The sequence below is a fragment of the Epinephelus moara genome, chromosome 7 (assembly GCF_006386435.1).
Source record: "Epinephelus moara isolate mb chromosome 7, YSFRI_EMoa_1.0, whole genome shotgun sequence".
Taxonomy (NCBI): Eukaryota; Metazoa; Chordata; class Actinopteri; order Perciformes; family Serranidae; genus Epinephelus; species Epinephelus moara.
Genome location: NC_065512.1, coordinates 23,485,700 through 23,499,256, shown reverse-complemented (window position 1 = coordinate 23,499,256; position 13,557 = coordinate 23,485,700). Strand labels below are relative to the sequence as shown.

Genomic DNA, 13,557 nt, shown 5'->3' with positions numbered 1-13,557 from the left:
GTGAGCTGCCCGTAGCTTGGCTTAGCACAAAGACCTGAAATGAGGGGAAGCAGTTATAAGCCCCTTTTACACTGCCAGATTTTCAACGAATGTTGGGCCGTTTTGCCGGCAACCTGCGAGCGTTTAGACACACAGAGCCGGATTGGCGTTGATCCGAGGTGCCCAATTTTCAGCCTCGTATATTGGCGGAACCCTTTTGGTTTAAAAAGACTGAGGCAGCCTTCTGCAACGGGAGGGGCTGTTGAAGACTTGTGGGAGGAGCTGTTGATGACGCCGCACGTGCGACCCACTGGCGGTGGATAAACAGGAAAAAGCTGATAGCAGGAATTCGTGAGCAGCTAGTAGCAAGAGGGAAATGCAAACCTGACAGATACTGTAAAGATGAGGAACTGAGGAGACAAGGAATTGCGCGCCCTCCTTGTCCTCACAAATGAAGAAGCCATTAACCATCAGATGAGGGGAATGGTGAAGAACGGGCCGACTTACGAGAGAATCGCCAAAGGACTGACCAGCAGCGGCTTCCCTCCCACGTCACTGTTTACGTCACACACTGAGCTACACGTTTTGTTACTCGCTCACGCCCCCCATTGCGCCGAAAAAGGCGCATTCTGTATAAACAAAAGTAGGTAGGCAGCATTTTGCTGCACTCCCCGATTTTGCTTTTGTACTGCCAATGCTGAAAGAAGACTCATTGGGCTTTCCTGCAAATTTGCACAATTCCTGTTTAAAAAGGGCTAGACACTGGCTCTGTACAAAGGCGTCAAATTTAAACTACCACCTCTGAAGCTCACTAATTAATATCTTAGATTTTGTTTGATTTTTTTTTCTTTAACTTTGATTGTTGCTTATTTATTGTGAATATTTATTATAATGGAGGAATGCTAAAGATTAAAAGCCAAATTGTCAGGGGCTTTAAACCTTGAAAAGCTCTTTTACTTACTTTAAGTCCATTTTCCACATTTAAAGCGATTCCAGGTTTAACTCAGTGAAGGTATCCAGATTATTTAGTAATCCTGCTTCACGAGGCAGGCCTCAGGTCTACACAGTAATGTGTTTTCAAATTATTTAACCGGAGACAAGTTGTAAACAAAAAGAACAATGGCACAGCAAGAAGAACTGACACAGGGTTACAAGCTCTCATTAACTGCAAAAACTTATCTGAGGATAGTAGAGCGAAGTAATCAAAACATTTTAGGACACATGTTCAGTAAGAAATAAAAACAGAGCATATAAATTGAAAATAAATGCATCTCTTGAGGAAACGCCACTCATTATAACAACAATAAGAGCGTACGGATCGTTTATTTCACACATCAGCAGGCCTGAGCTGCTGATGCTGGAATATTATCTAGCTGAGCCACTGGATTGTCTCAACCTCGAGTTATTCCAATTGCTGCTGCTGCTAAACTGCTTAAGAAAACATGCATGATACATCTATTCAGCTTCATGAATAATACAGTGTTCCTGCACACTCACACACCTACTGGCACACTCAAGCCAAAATGTGTCTCTCGGTGTGATACACACATGCCTGACTTTAAATCCCTACGAGACACGCTTATTGAGAAGGACAGAAAACCTACAGGATTCTCAGGCTCTCATCTCCTTCCAATAAAACGAGTCGTCTATTCTTTCCTGAGACAGGATGCAACGGGGAGGCAACCGAAGGGCATCATCACGAGGTGAAGAGTTCACAGCAGCGTGCAGCAATAGGATTTGAGAGTTTTAAAAAAAGGTTGATTTCTCTTTACCCAAAAGAGAATGACATTTTCTTCTTTGATCAAGGAGAAAATGGGGGAAATATGGAGGTGGGGAGTCATGGAGAGAGGCGGTGAAAGAGAGAGACAACAGAGGAAGAAAAGCCTGAAAAAGAAGCAAGGCGACAGAGTCAGGGAGATACTGCTATCACAGCTCCAACATGGCAGGATGTGACATGTGGAGAGCAGGAAGAGGAAACTGGACAGATATAGATTAATTTAGTAGCCGCACCTGAAAACATGTCTATCCCATTAGGGGCCTCAGTGGCAGTTAATGTGCTTATCAAAGCGTGCACCTTTGGTCTATTCCTAACCCCGGCATGGTGCTACTACACATGGCAAAAGGAAAGCTCAATGCAGAATGTAACTACGGACCAGTGGGTTTTCTATTGTTCCAACTTCTGGGACTACACTTATCGGATTGCAGAGTGAACATTTTCTCCAGGAGTTGGCACGAAATAGGGTCACACCCTGGGGTCAAATCCCAAATCTAATCAGACTTAATGTAGGTCATTAATTAGTGTGACTTTACCACAGCTCTGCTTATTCTACCATGTGAGACCTCCTCAAACAAAGGAGTAGTTAAACAATGAGTCTCACTTAACTAACAAAAACACAAAAGAAATGCTTTGTTAGAAACAAGCACCCTCGTCATTACAGTGCGCCACAAGTCTGCATATAAGGATTTCAAGTCAGCGGGAGGATGAGCCCAGCTGTATTTACTCTGTAAAGCACTGACTGACTACACATAAAGTCTTCCCAGCACCAAATATGACAGAAAATACATTTTTTTTGACAAATCGAGTAGGTTTAACTTGACAGGTGGTACAAATATGGGTAATTTCCTGTTTTATTTTTACATGGAGCTCCAGAGAGGCTAAACTCTGCCAAGAAGGTGGACGTGATTTTTATAGTGACGGACAAGTATCAAAGAAAGTGCTTAGGTAGCGTCATAAATCATATCAGTAAACAATGCTTTCAGGACTTTGCACAGGCGCATGCTATGATGTCTTTGTGCGTCTGTCAGCAGGTAAGTATGATAGTTAATATATTATAGATATATTATAGAGTGGATCTCTTCTTTTATAAAGAAGTTTGGCAAGTATAACCATGAGTACTGAATGTTTTGTTCAGCACAGAGGTTAGCTTTGGGTTTAAAGGCTACCAAAACATGTTTAATATTAGAATTAAACCCCAAATAATTCAAATTTAAGACAGTTTAGTGACTAAACTTAAGGCCTGATGTCTGCGAAAATAAAATGTAATACTTTTTATAGACTGGCAGATGCAAGAGCTTCATGTTCAAAAGCCTCTCTTTGCTCTTTTTGTACTTCGTTTTACAAAAGCAGAGTGAAAGGTAAAGGAGTACAAGGAATAAATGGGCACGTGCACCTGTACACAAAAGCAACATCAGCTAAATTATTGGAAACTTATTGGATCTTGATATTTGTTCACATTAAAACCCTGAAGCCTACTTCTCACACAATGTCAGAACATGCTTGTCTCAACTTTTCTCATGACCTTCTACTGTCATGATTCAGAAACAGAAACCTTTATAGAGACAAGATGGTAGTTTGTGTGAATATGTGGGTTAGCATTACTTCTTAACTTTCCTTTTTAATAAACTTTGAAAAGGAGAGACCTTTGATCGTGCTTGTGTGATGAACAGAGCCCCATAACAGCAACATGGGTGTGTCAGCTCAGCTGTTGTAGCAGATAGCCATCTGATCAAATATGGTATTTGGAGTCTCATAGCTTAAATTTCAGGACAATGGGAACAGCTGGTCTTTATTACAGGTGAAACTAGACATTGCAGCTTATTAACCCGTGTGGTATACTTTAACAGCTCCCTGTGCTGCAGTGGTTAACAGCCATGGGGAGAAAACTACAGCAGAAGTTGAGTTTTGGGGATGTCTGATAGTTGCAGAGGGGGCTTCAGTGATGCTGGCATGTTTTCAAACATGAGCCACAAAGCCAAGATAAAGGGCGGTGGTTCTGATAGCTGGCGTGAACAATGTTTAAAGCCCCATTCAAGGGAAATAAAAGGCATGCTTTTGGGCACACGGTGCGGTAGTTTGTGTACATGCTGTTGTCAACTTACCCTCAGAGAGCTCCAGCTCCAGCTCCGCCAGCTTCTCCCGGACCTCCGCCGGCAGGGTCATAGCGACAGCCGGCGTGGGCTCCAACATCATCGTTAGCAACCCGGTGGAGGTTCTTTCAGCCATGGTAAGAAGCACAAATAGGTCCACTGAGTCGCCGGAGAGGAGGACTGCGACCAGAAATGTTATAAAGAATTAAAAACAACAACCCCTCCTCACTTGTTTTCGGCTACGGAGGGCAAAGAGGGTGTTGGTGCTCGTCTCGCTGCAACGTCGTACAGATGTGTGAGAAATGTCTCCAAACGTCATGACACGGCTAGCTGCGAGGCTAGCAGACACACCTGGCTGTGTGTGTCCATGTAGTGTGGTAGGACGGGGCCCTGCCAGTGTCTCCCTGCCCGCTGTCTGTCCCTCGGCACTGACGCTGTCCTGACTGTCGGCGGCTGCTTCACTTCAACTGTGGAGGGAACTCATTCAACTCCTCGCTCGCTTCCCACGGCGCAGTCGCCATTGCATCATAGCAACAGCAGCCCGACCGTGCGCGCTCACGAGCCCTGGACTCTCGTGTCTGTGCGCGTGTCTCCTGATGTTCCTCATATAACTTGCCTGCCTCCTACTGTCACTATCACAGCGCTGCGCGGTGCTGAAGACTGTCCTGCTGAACATTATAGGTGCTTTTTACATTTGGTATTTTGACACACAAAGAAGAAATAGCTTATGATATGAAATTCAGTTTTAATTACATTTTTCTTGAATTACAAAATGCAAAAAGCACCTAAAATTTCCAATAACACAGCACATAATACAGTGCAGTATTACACTGCACTGTGCTAATAGCCTATGATAGAGTGTTTTATAACAACATATAGAGTATTATAATTCTATTATAGTTCTATCAGAGGTGAGACCAAGTCATTGTTTTGCAAGTCACAAGTAAGTCTCAAGTCTTTCACTGAAGTTCCAAGTGAAGACAGTCAAGTCAACTTGGCTAGCAAGTCAACAATGGCAGTCCCAAGTTAAATCCCAAGTTAAGTCCTAAGATAAGACAGTTAAGTCCCAATTCAAGTAGACTACCAACTTAACAATGTCATGTCCAAATCAACAATGACAAGTCCAAAGTAAAGTCCCAAGTTAAGTCCTAAGTCAAGACAGTTAAGTCCCATGTTAAGTCCTAAGTCAAGACAGTTAGGTCCCAAGTCAAGTAGACTACCAAGTCAACAATGACAAGCCCCAAGTCAAGTCCCAAATCCACAATGACAAGCCCCAAGTCAAGTCCCAAGTAAAAAATTATAAGTCCCAAAGTTAAGTCATAAGTCAAGACAGTTAAGACCCAAGTCAAGTAGTCTACCAAGTCAACAATGACAAGCCCCAAGTCAAGTCCTAAATCCACAATGACAGATCCCAAGTCAACGATGACAATTTCCAAGTAAAGTCCCAAGTTAAGTCCTAAGTCAAGACAGTTAAGTCCCAAGTCAAGTAGACTGCCAAGTCAACAATGACAAGTCCCAAGTCAAGTCCCAAGTCGACATTGACAAGTCCCAAGTCAAGTCCCAAGTCAACAATGACAAGTCCCAAGTCAAATCCTAAGTCAACAATGTATTACAAGTCACAAGTAAGTCTCAAGTCTTTGCAGTGAAGTCCCAAGTAAAGATGGTCAAGTAAGCTACTAAATCAACAATGACAAGTCCCAAGAAAAGTCAAAGTAAAGTCCTAAGTCAAGACAGTTAAGTCCCAAGTCAAGTAGACTAACAAGTCAACGATGACAAGTCTCAAGTCACATCCCAATTCAACAATGACAAGTCCCAAGAAAAGTTCCAAGTTAAGTCCTAAGTCAAGACAGTAAAGTCCTAAATCAAGTCTGCTACCAAGTCAACACTGACAAATCCCAAGTCCTACATTTTTAAATTTAAGCCCTAAACAAGTCATAATGCATTCTTCACCAGAAGTAATGCCGCTTTGACAACAGATTATATAAAGATCAAGACATGGGTGTAGCAATATTAAAATTGCAAATTGCAGTGTTGTCCTGATCTATACATTATTAAAACTTACACTGAGGATCCAGCACCCTGTCTTAAAGGTTTAATCGTGAGTGAGCATGTTGTGTCTTACTTTTATTTGAACAACAGATTATATTAAATTTACAAAAATCATGAATGCTTCTTAAAATTTGTATTTATGTGTTTGAACAAGTTTGTCGGAAGTTGTTGCATCTTCAGCTGCAATTTTCAACCTGCACATTTTGTATACTGCAATTCATTTTTTGTTGACCACTGCATAGTTTTTATATGCAAACAAAATTATCTTTCGTATGATTTTCCTTGTTCTTCATGGTTATCTTGTGCAATTTGATTAGATGCTGTTGGATTGTATTAAACAAAGTGGATCTTACTGGGAACAAATACTGTTAATGTTTATTGAATCAGGGAAAAAAAACAACAGGAAATTAATGAATTTGTGGCACACTTTTTAAATAACACACTTGTTAATCTCTGGTCTTGGGGAAAGGTAGCAAGTATTTTTAAGTCAAAAGGCTCAAGTCCAAGTGAAGTCACAAGTCATTGGTGTTTAAGTCTAAGTCAAGTTTCGAATTTGTCAACTTGCATCTAAAGTCATCGAATTTCTGATTTGAGTCTGACTCGAGTCCAAGTGATGTGACTCAAGTCCACCCCTCTGTTGTTAATACAGAAAAACACTAAGTTTTTGACGGATTACTGAATGGGCCTGATGGATACATGCCCAGAGGCCCAAAGGGTCAGGGGGCACTTGAGTTAGGCATGTTAACATATCTTGCTGTAAAGAAAAATCAGACGACCTCAAAGACACACTTAACAACCACAATGAGAAACAAAAGAATCCCCAAAGAGACGGTAAACACGCTCATAAAGATGTAAAACAGCCACAAAAGACACAAAAGAACCCAAGAGATGTAAAGAAAAAAAAGAAAAAAAAGAAAAGAAAACCAACCACAAACAGGCATTAACAAAAAAACAAAGAGATGCAAAACAACCACAAAGACATGCTAAACAAATACAAAACTCCACAAAGAGATGTTAGATAACTAAAAACAACACATATTTGTGTCTCTTCGTCTGGGTCGGAGTGTCTTGCTGCTACCATACGAAGAGGGGAGCTTTGAAAAATGGGCTAAGATGCTAACTGAGTTGATTAAGTGTCTTTATATATGTTTCTTTTACACTGAATATGTGTGCATATCTTTTATATTCAACTTGTTATGAGTTCATAGGTACCAAATAGGCCTATTGATTATGCTACTTGTAGTTTCTGAGATACAATCATTTTCTTATCATAGTAGGTCTTTGGGCACGTGGGACTACAGTTTCTCCTAAAATATGATTGAATATATGTTTTTAAAAAGTAACCCAATATGCCCAAAGACTATATAGTGTGATAACAAGAACTCTCTTCTTAGTCAGTTGACCTTTTTTTGAAATAGATATAGATATAGATATAGATATAGATATGCCCCCACGGGGATGGTGCTGTGTCTTTCCTTTAGTCTGGTCTTCTACCAGAGGCCTGGGAGTCTGAGGGTTCTGCACAGTATCTTAGCTGTGCATGGGATCACACTCTTCTGAACAGAGACCTCAGATGTTGTACCTGGAATCTGCTGGAGCCACTCTCCCAGTTTGGGGGTCATAGCCTTGAGTGCTCCGATTACCACTGGCACCACTGTTGCCTTTACTCCCCACATCTTTTCTAGCTCTTCTTTCAGCCCTTGGTATTTTTCAAGCTTCTCATGTTCCTACTTCCTGATGTTGCTGTCATTCGGGATTGCTACATCTATCACCACTGCCTTCTTCTGTTGTCGATCAACACAATGTTGGTTAGCCATCACCAGTTTGTCAGTCTGGATCTGGTAGTCCCACAGGATCTGTATCTATATCTGTATGATTTTTAAACTGATTGTATTTGTCCATCTGGGATCAATAAAGGCTTGTCTGATTCTTGATTCACAGGCTCACACCATGATCTCAAACATTTACGTACTGTAAAGATATAATGAAATTATAACCCAGCTAATAAATGGATACATCAAAATTACACTTAAATATGAAATGATGCTAGTAGCCTACAAGGATGTAATATTGTGGGATTTATTTAGATATTGGGATTTAACAGATATATGTGAGTATTAATAATAGAAGAAATTTTATTCACATGGCACTTTTTTAAAGCAACTTTTAATCGGACAAAAATAAATAAAATAAAAATAAGTAAAAGTAATAATTAAAGTTAATAGATAAAAGTAGATATAGACAGATAGTGTTTAATTCAACTAAACATTTTCACATTTCTGCACAGGTTTTTAAAAGGTATGTAGCTATAAGAAATTCAGGCACTACATGTGTGTTTTAGCTGCACTGTGAAGCAATGAAAATGTATTTTACATTAATGCTTCAAAAAACAAAAGGTTACATATTACATGTACAGTAGATACAACTCTACTTTTTGTCTTAAATTAAATTGACATTTACCTCTTTTGTTAGGCTCTGATTGGGTGAGTTGTTTGCAACTCCCTGATGCTGCTGTTGCTGGCTTTGGGTTTGGGTTAAGAAGTAGTAGAGTTACTGTTATCATGATTGTTTTGTCCTTCATGTACATTTATATGTCATGAAACTATTAAAATATATGTCCAAGCAGATTTTTCAAACATTAAATAAATACACTTAAAACAACCTGTTAAATAAGTTTTTCTTCGTCTGTAAAAACAAGTGTTATAAGCACCTTTAACCAGTAGGTGTCACTGCATACACACTAACAAGGGTTCTTCTAAGGCAAAGAATGCGTGACATTAATATGTGGCTGACAGTATTGCAGGTGAAGTGAAAGTGATGGTGATAAATCCTCTATTGTAAGTACAGCTCTTTCCTCAAAGTGTGTTTCAGATCGATGTGGTACTTCTCTCCAGGATTCCTCTTGTTGTGTTCAAAGATGGCCCCGTTTACCTCGGTGTGAACATCAACAAGATGTGTTTTCCTGTCAGAACACAAACAACAGGTTAGTCTGTAGCTCATATGACAATTATCTGAAGTCAGAAACTGGATTTGCTGTTGAATCTTTGCCCGTACCTCTTTTGACCTTTGTGCAAGGTGTCTGTCAGAGCCTTCAGGTAAATGGAGTGATGGTGTCGTTGCCCCAGTTGATATTCATCTGTCCAGCAGTGACTCCAGAATATATCTGCATCTGTGGGGATGAAGTCACATCTGGACATCCCATCACACCCATCCGTCTCCAGATCCTCATCCCGATGCTCCCTCCTGGCACGGGGCGGACACTCGGCAACGCTGTATCTCTGGATGAAGAAGAGTTTGGGCTTGCCAGCCAGCTTGGGGCAGTTATCAGCAGTGAAAAGACGTCTGACGTACTCCAGGCCTAGACCTGTGGCGTACGAGTCCGTACCCAGGATGTGGTTTGCCGGGCCACGGCTAATGATGCAGCAGACAAAGCCATCGCCTTCGAGGTTCTCTCTCTCTCTGATCCCACTGAGAGCTGAATAAATGCCATCCACACTCAGCCATTTGTAGAGGACCACTTTGAAGTGGAGAGCCTTAAACATCTGCTCCAACATGTCTGAATAAGTAAGGAAAGGTGAAACCAGAGTTAAAGCGGCCTGTAAGGGTCAATTTTTTCTGCAGAATGAGTACTGATAATTTAACATTTTAAGTCAGTTTGGTGGTTATACTGCTGTATTTCTTATTTAAGCAGGATTTTAAATGCAAGCTCTTCACTTGTAATGTAGTATTTTAACAATGGCATTAGTACTTAGACCTAAATACTTATTCCACCATTAAACTAAAGGTACAAAGTGTTTTGTGTCTCACCTCCATCATTACCCACGCAGTCTATGATAACACAAACTCCTCTGGGATTGGTGTTAAACTTGTAGCAGTCTACTTGTCTCTGTAATGCAAAGGAGCAAGCAAACATGTCTCATAAATGCACGTCACTAATTAAACATATTCAAACATACAGGAGGGAAACTTTACCTGATAGTTCTGCTCTCTGTAGACAGGCGTGGGTAAGCTTCCTGTGGCTGTTGGCAAAGTGTTATGAATATAAAAGTGAAATACAGTGAGTGACCGGGGGCTTTCCAACTGTTTTTACAACACAGCTATAAAGTCACAGTTGAAATAATGTTTGCTTTTGCAAGTTCGGCTGGTATGACAGGGTATTTTTCACTTGCTGGCAAACACAAGTCTTTTGAAGTTGCTGTAATGTGCTAGCATGCAGCCTGTCTTACCCATTTGCAGAGACTGTACTGGTCTTGTTTGCTGTAGAGAAAGGGAACTGTTTGCAGCGGGGAATGGATCCTAAAGAGAAGATGTTTTTTCAAAAGTATTAGTTTTACAATAGAGTGAAAAGAACTTTACGTGATGAATAACTTGTGCACTACTTACAGGAGGTCTGTGCCTTTGCTGTTGAGACTGATGTCCCTCAGATGTTCCAACTGTGAAACATGGACAGAAATACAAGTGAATAAAAGTACAGCAATAAAGTAGAATTTAAAGTACTTTGCAATTCTTCTTCCAGAAAAGTCGACTTTTAGAAGGCTAAAAGCTAAAACTTATGACATGTGGTTTGGTAAATAAATACAGAGTTTGTTTACAAGTTAATCTGCCCCAAAGAAAGATATCCGACATTCGTCTGACTGAGATTTCGTTACAGTACATCTTAGAACTGGATGTTATGCTCAGTAGTGCAGCTCAGTAGTGCTCAGTGGTAGTTGATGAGGTGAGTGTACTACTGGGCAGATGGGTGGGTTACAGAGGATGAAGTGGGCACACTCTCCGATATATTTCAGTGGATTCTTGGCTGTTAGGTGGGTTTGTTGTAAATGGCCGGACAAAGAGGTGGGTACACGCCATACACCTGTGTTAACCCTCCACTACACTACTGAATATGGTGATATTAATGAACAAGATAGACTTAGTCAGTTTTGTTAGTTAAATGAAACAGAAAATGAATGCATTTTCTGTAGGGATACACCTGGAACGACACCAATGTTTAAAATAACAATTTGATCTATGCCGATAGTGTTGTTTTTTTATTGTTGTTGTTTGTTTCTCATACAGTGCGCCTTCTCTTCAGAATATTGATGAAAGGAAAACCCCCACTCATAGCCTACCTCTTAGTAAGATGCATGCTTTCCTTCCTACAAAGTGAAGCATATATCTGCCTTTTTTGTAGGTGAAGATTCTTGAAGACGTTTCACCTCTCATCCAAGAGGCAGAAGAAGCCTCTTGGATGAGAGGCAAAACGTCATCAAGAAACTCAAGCAAGTCCAGTTGCCTGTGATACAGCACTTGTGATTACCTGCCTTCTTGCAGCTCGGTCTATTTCCCTACTTATCCAAAATGTGAGACACACAGCTGTTCACTGAAAGCAAACATGAAAACAAACCACACATGGACATGGCATCTATTGCCCTCTTACATCATGCCAGAGTCAGATCCAGACCAGTGTCCTCTTTGAACCTGCAGCTTGGTATGCTAGCTAATGTTGTCTGAGTCTGACTGCAAATAACCGACACACAAAATTTAGCCTATGCAAAACTGATGTGCCACAACAGAAAACACCAGCCACTGCCATCAGTGAATGTCATCTTATTTGCAGGTAGTCGAATATCATCCGATACCAATGTTCAGCTAATAAATCGGTGCATCCATAATTTTGTTTTATACTTTACTTTATATAAAAATCTGGGAAACAGCAAAAAACAATTACTTGGAACATCCTGGAACATGATGAAATACACTTTTGAACTGTTAAGAGTATGTGGACAATGCATGTCCACTGAGAAATAGAGTGTCATTTCGGCAGCTTTTCTGTTGGGTTCCTGTTCCGTTTCTGTGTAAAAAATGTTCTCGTACTTTCTGTTCTCAGATTTAGGAACTATGTTTGTCTGTGGTACCTGAACGTCAGCTGCCATGAGTCTTGTTTGTCATTTTTTTTCCTTCTTCTATTCATATAGGCCTTATGGAACATTTTGTGGCATGGTGAGACAACTAAAATAAATTTATTTAAATAATTTTCAGGTCCTATTTTGAGCATTTTCTATTTCATACTTCACATGTACTCTGCATACAGTATAAAAGTTACTAACCTCACAGATCACCACCTTCAGATTTCACTTGAGAATTCTTTTGCACATTCACATGTATTTTCTTGTTTGCGATAAACTCCTCACGAAGCCGTTCAGAAGGCTATTAAAGGGTAAAAGTAAAAGACAATCTCACCTGACATCTTGTATGCAGTCACTTTTTTGGCCAGGTCGACCCTGTCAATGTCTCTTAAACATTGCTCTATAACGTCAACTCTTTCAGGTGAAACTTTATCCAGTTTCTCAAGTTCAATGATCACATCCAGGAAACTCTGTAATACAAAAGAAAAAGAGGAAGTTGTTCATATCTTTTTTTATCTCTGAATTAAAATTAAAAAATACTGTGACGATGTTTGACATTTTTGAGTCCAGTGGAATCCCACCAAAACTCCCCTCCCACACACACAAGAATGAGAAACTGAAGAAGTGAAAACAAAACCTAACTTCATTCTTATTTTTATACCTTTGCTTTTTCCATCTTCTCACGAGGTAACGTGGTGCTTAACAAGAATTTCACATTGTTCAGATCTTCATCGGCCATGTCCTCATTTATATTAGCCATCAATACTCTGCAGTAAGAGAAATCATGATCATTTTAGCAACAAAGAGTATGTGAACTTTGACTATGACAATATGTATGACATCCTAAAACACATCTCACCTGAATCTTGGCAGAACCTGCCTGTGTTTCAAAGTCATCTCCACCTCATCCCTGCTGGTTTTATACACCTTCCTCAGGATATCAAAACGTTTCAACTGCAGCATCAGCTCCTCCAGGAACAGGTGACCCCTCTCGTGGAACATCACCTTAGATTTCAGCATCTCCTTCACACAAGCCACGCTGTTGTCCGTGTCCAGGATTTCACACAGGTAGAAGAGCCTCCTGCGTTCACAGCTGCTGAGAGCCTCCACGGTTTGGTTAATGGCCTGAAGCTCACGTGGGTCCAGATGAGCCATTGACTTAGGTAGGAGAGTAGGAGCTGATAAGATGATCAACAAACAGAAACTTACCAGTGGTGGCCGCTGTGTCTATAAACCGGATCAGATTAAATACAGTGTTAGTTCCAATAAACTGAAAATCATGAAGATAAAACAAAGTGAAATGATTAGCGAATTAAAACAACCTACCAGGCGACGTGGATAACTGACAGCAGAGGAACAACGTAGGAGGAACTTATAGGAAACCCACACACTATAAGGCTGACGCACGACTAAAAATATTTGGGGAAGTACCTCACCACACCACAGCAGGATACACCCAAGCAGTACGTTCTTTAATCATGCACGACGACTAAAAAAACGCATTTGCACTAGTGATTACGCAATGGATGCGTGAAAATACCGTAATTCTTCTATGTTGTATAAAACTGCAACAGCTCGAGATAACAGCTCCAAGTGAAAGTGAAAGCATGCAGGAAGCAGCTCTGTGATAACAAAATTTAAAGGCACAGACCAATGCATTCAAAAAAACCGCAGAGCTGATGGATTCATTTATAATATTTATAACTGTATTGTTGCCAAATAGAAAGTACTATTAATTGCTTGCTATTGATCTGTAAAGCATTAATCAAGTCAT

General features: G+C 40.4%; 2 protein-coding genes across 7 annotated transcripts in view; both read right to left on the bottom strand.

Moving 5' to 3' along the window:
• The window catches only part of dip2a (disco-interacting protein 2 homolog A), a 110,331-nt gene extending 105,972 nt beyond the window's left edge, over positions 1 to 4,359 (bottom strand). For all 5 annotated transcript variants that reach the window (XM_050049913.1, XM_050049914.1, XM_050049915.1 and 2 more), the window contains exon 1: positions 3,859 to 4,359. In XM_050049913.1, the coding sequence (XP_049905870.1) occupies positions 3,859 to 3,982 (124 nt within the window). In that variant the 5' untranslated portion in view covers positions 3,983 to 4,359. The remainder of the gene's footprint in view (positions 1 to 3,858) is intronic.
• Positions 4,360 to 7,960: 3,601 nt separating this feature from the next.
• On the bottom strand, positions 7,961 to 13,396 carry LOC126393500 (CASP8 and FADD-like apoptosis regulator). Of its 2 annotated transcripts, none has more exons than XM_050049688.1 (10): positions 13,110 to 13,396; positions 12,643 to 13,010; positions 12,445 to 12,550; positions 12,118 to 12,253; positions 10,279 to 10,328; positions 10,122 to 10,191; positions 9,868 to 9,914; positions 9,703 to 9,781; positions 8,950 to 9,451; positions 7,961 to 8,857 (listed from the first exon to the last, which is right to left on the bottom strand). In XM_050049688.1, the coding sequence occupies exons 2-10, from the start codon at positions 12,936 to 12,938 to the stop codon at positions 8,728 to 8,730; spliced, it is 1,416 nt and encodes a 471-aa protein (XP_049905645.1). In that variant the 5' UTR covers positions 12,939 to 13,010; positions 13,110 to 13,396; the 3' UTR covers positions 7,961 to 8,727. The 2 variants fall into 2 exon arrangements, with proteins under 2 accessions (XP_049905645.1, XP_049905646.1); XM_050049689.1 differs by having other exon boundaries at positions 12,643 to 12,961.
• Between the last annotated feature and the right edge of the window lie 161 nt (positions 13,397 to 13,557).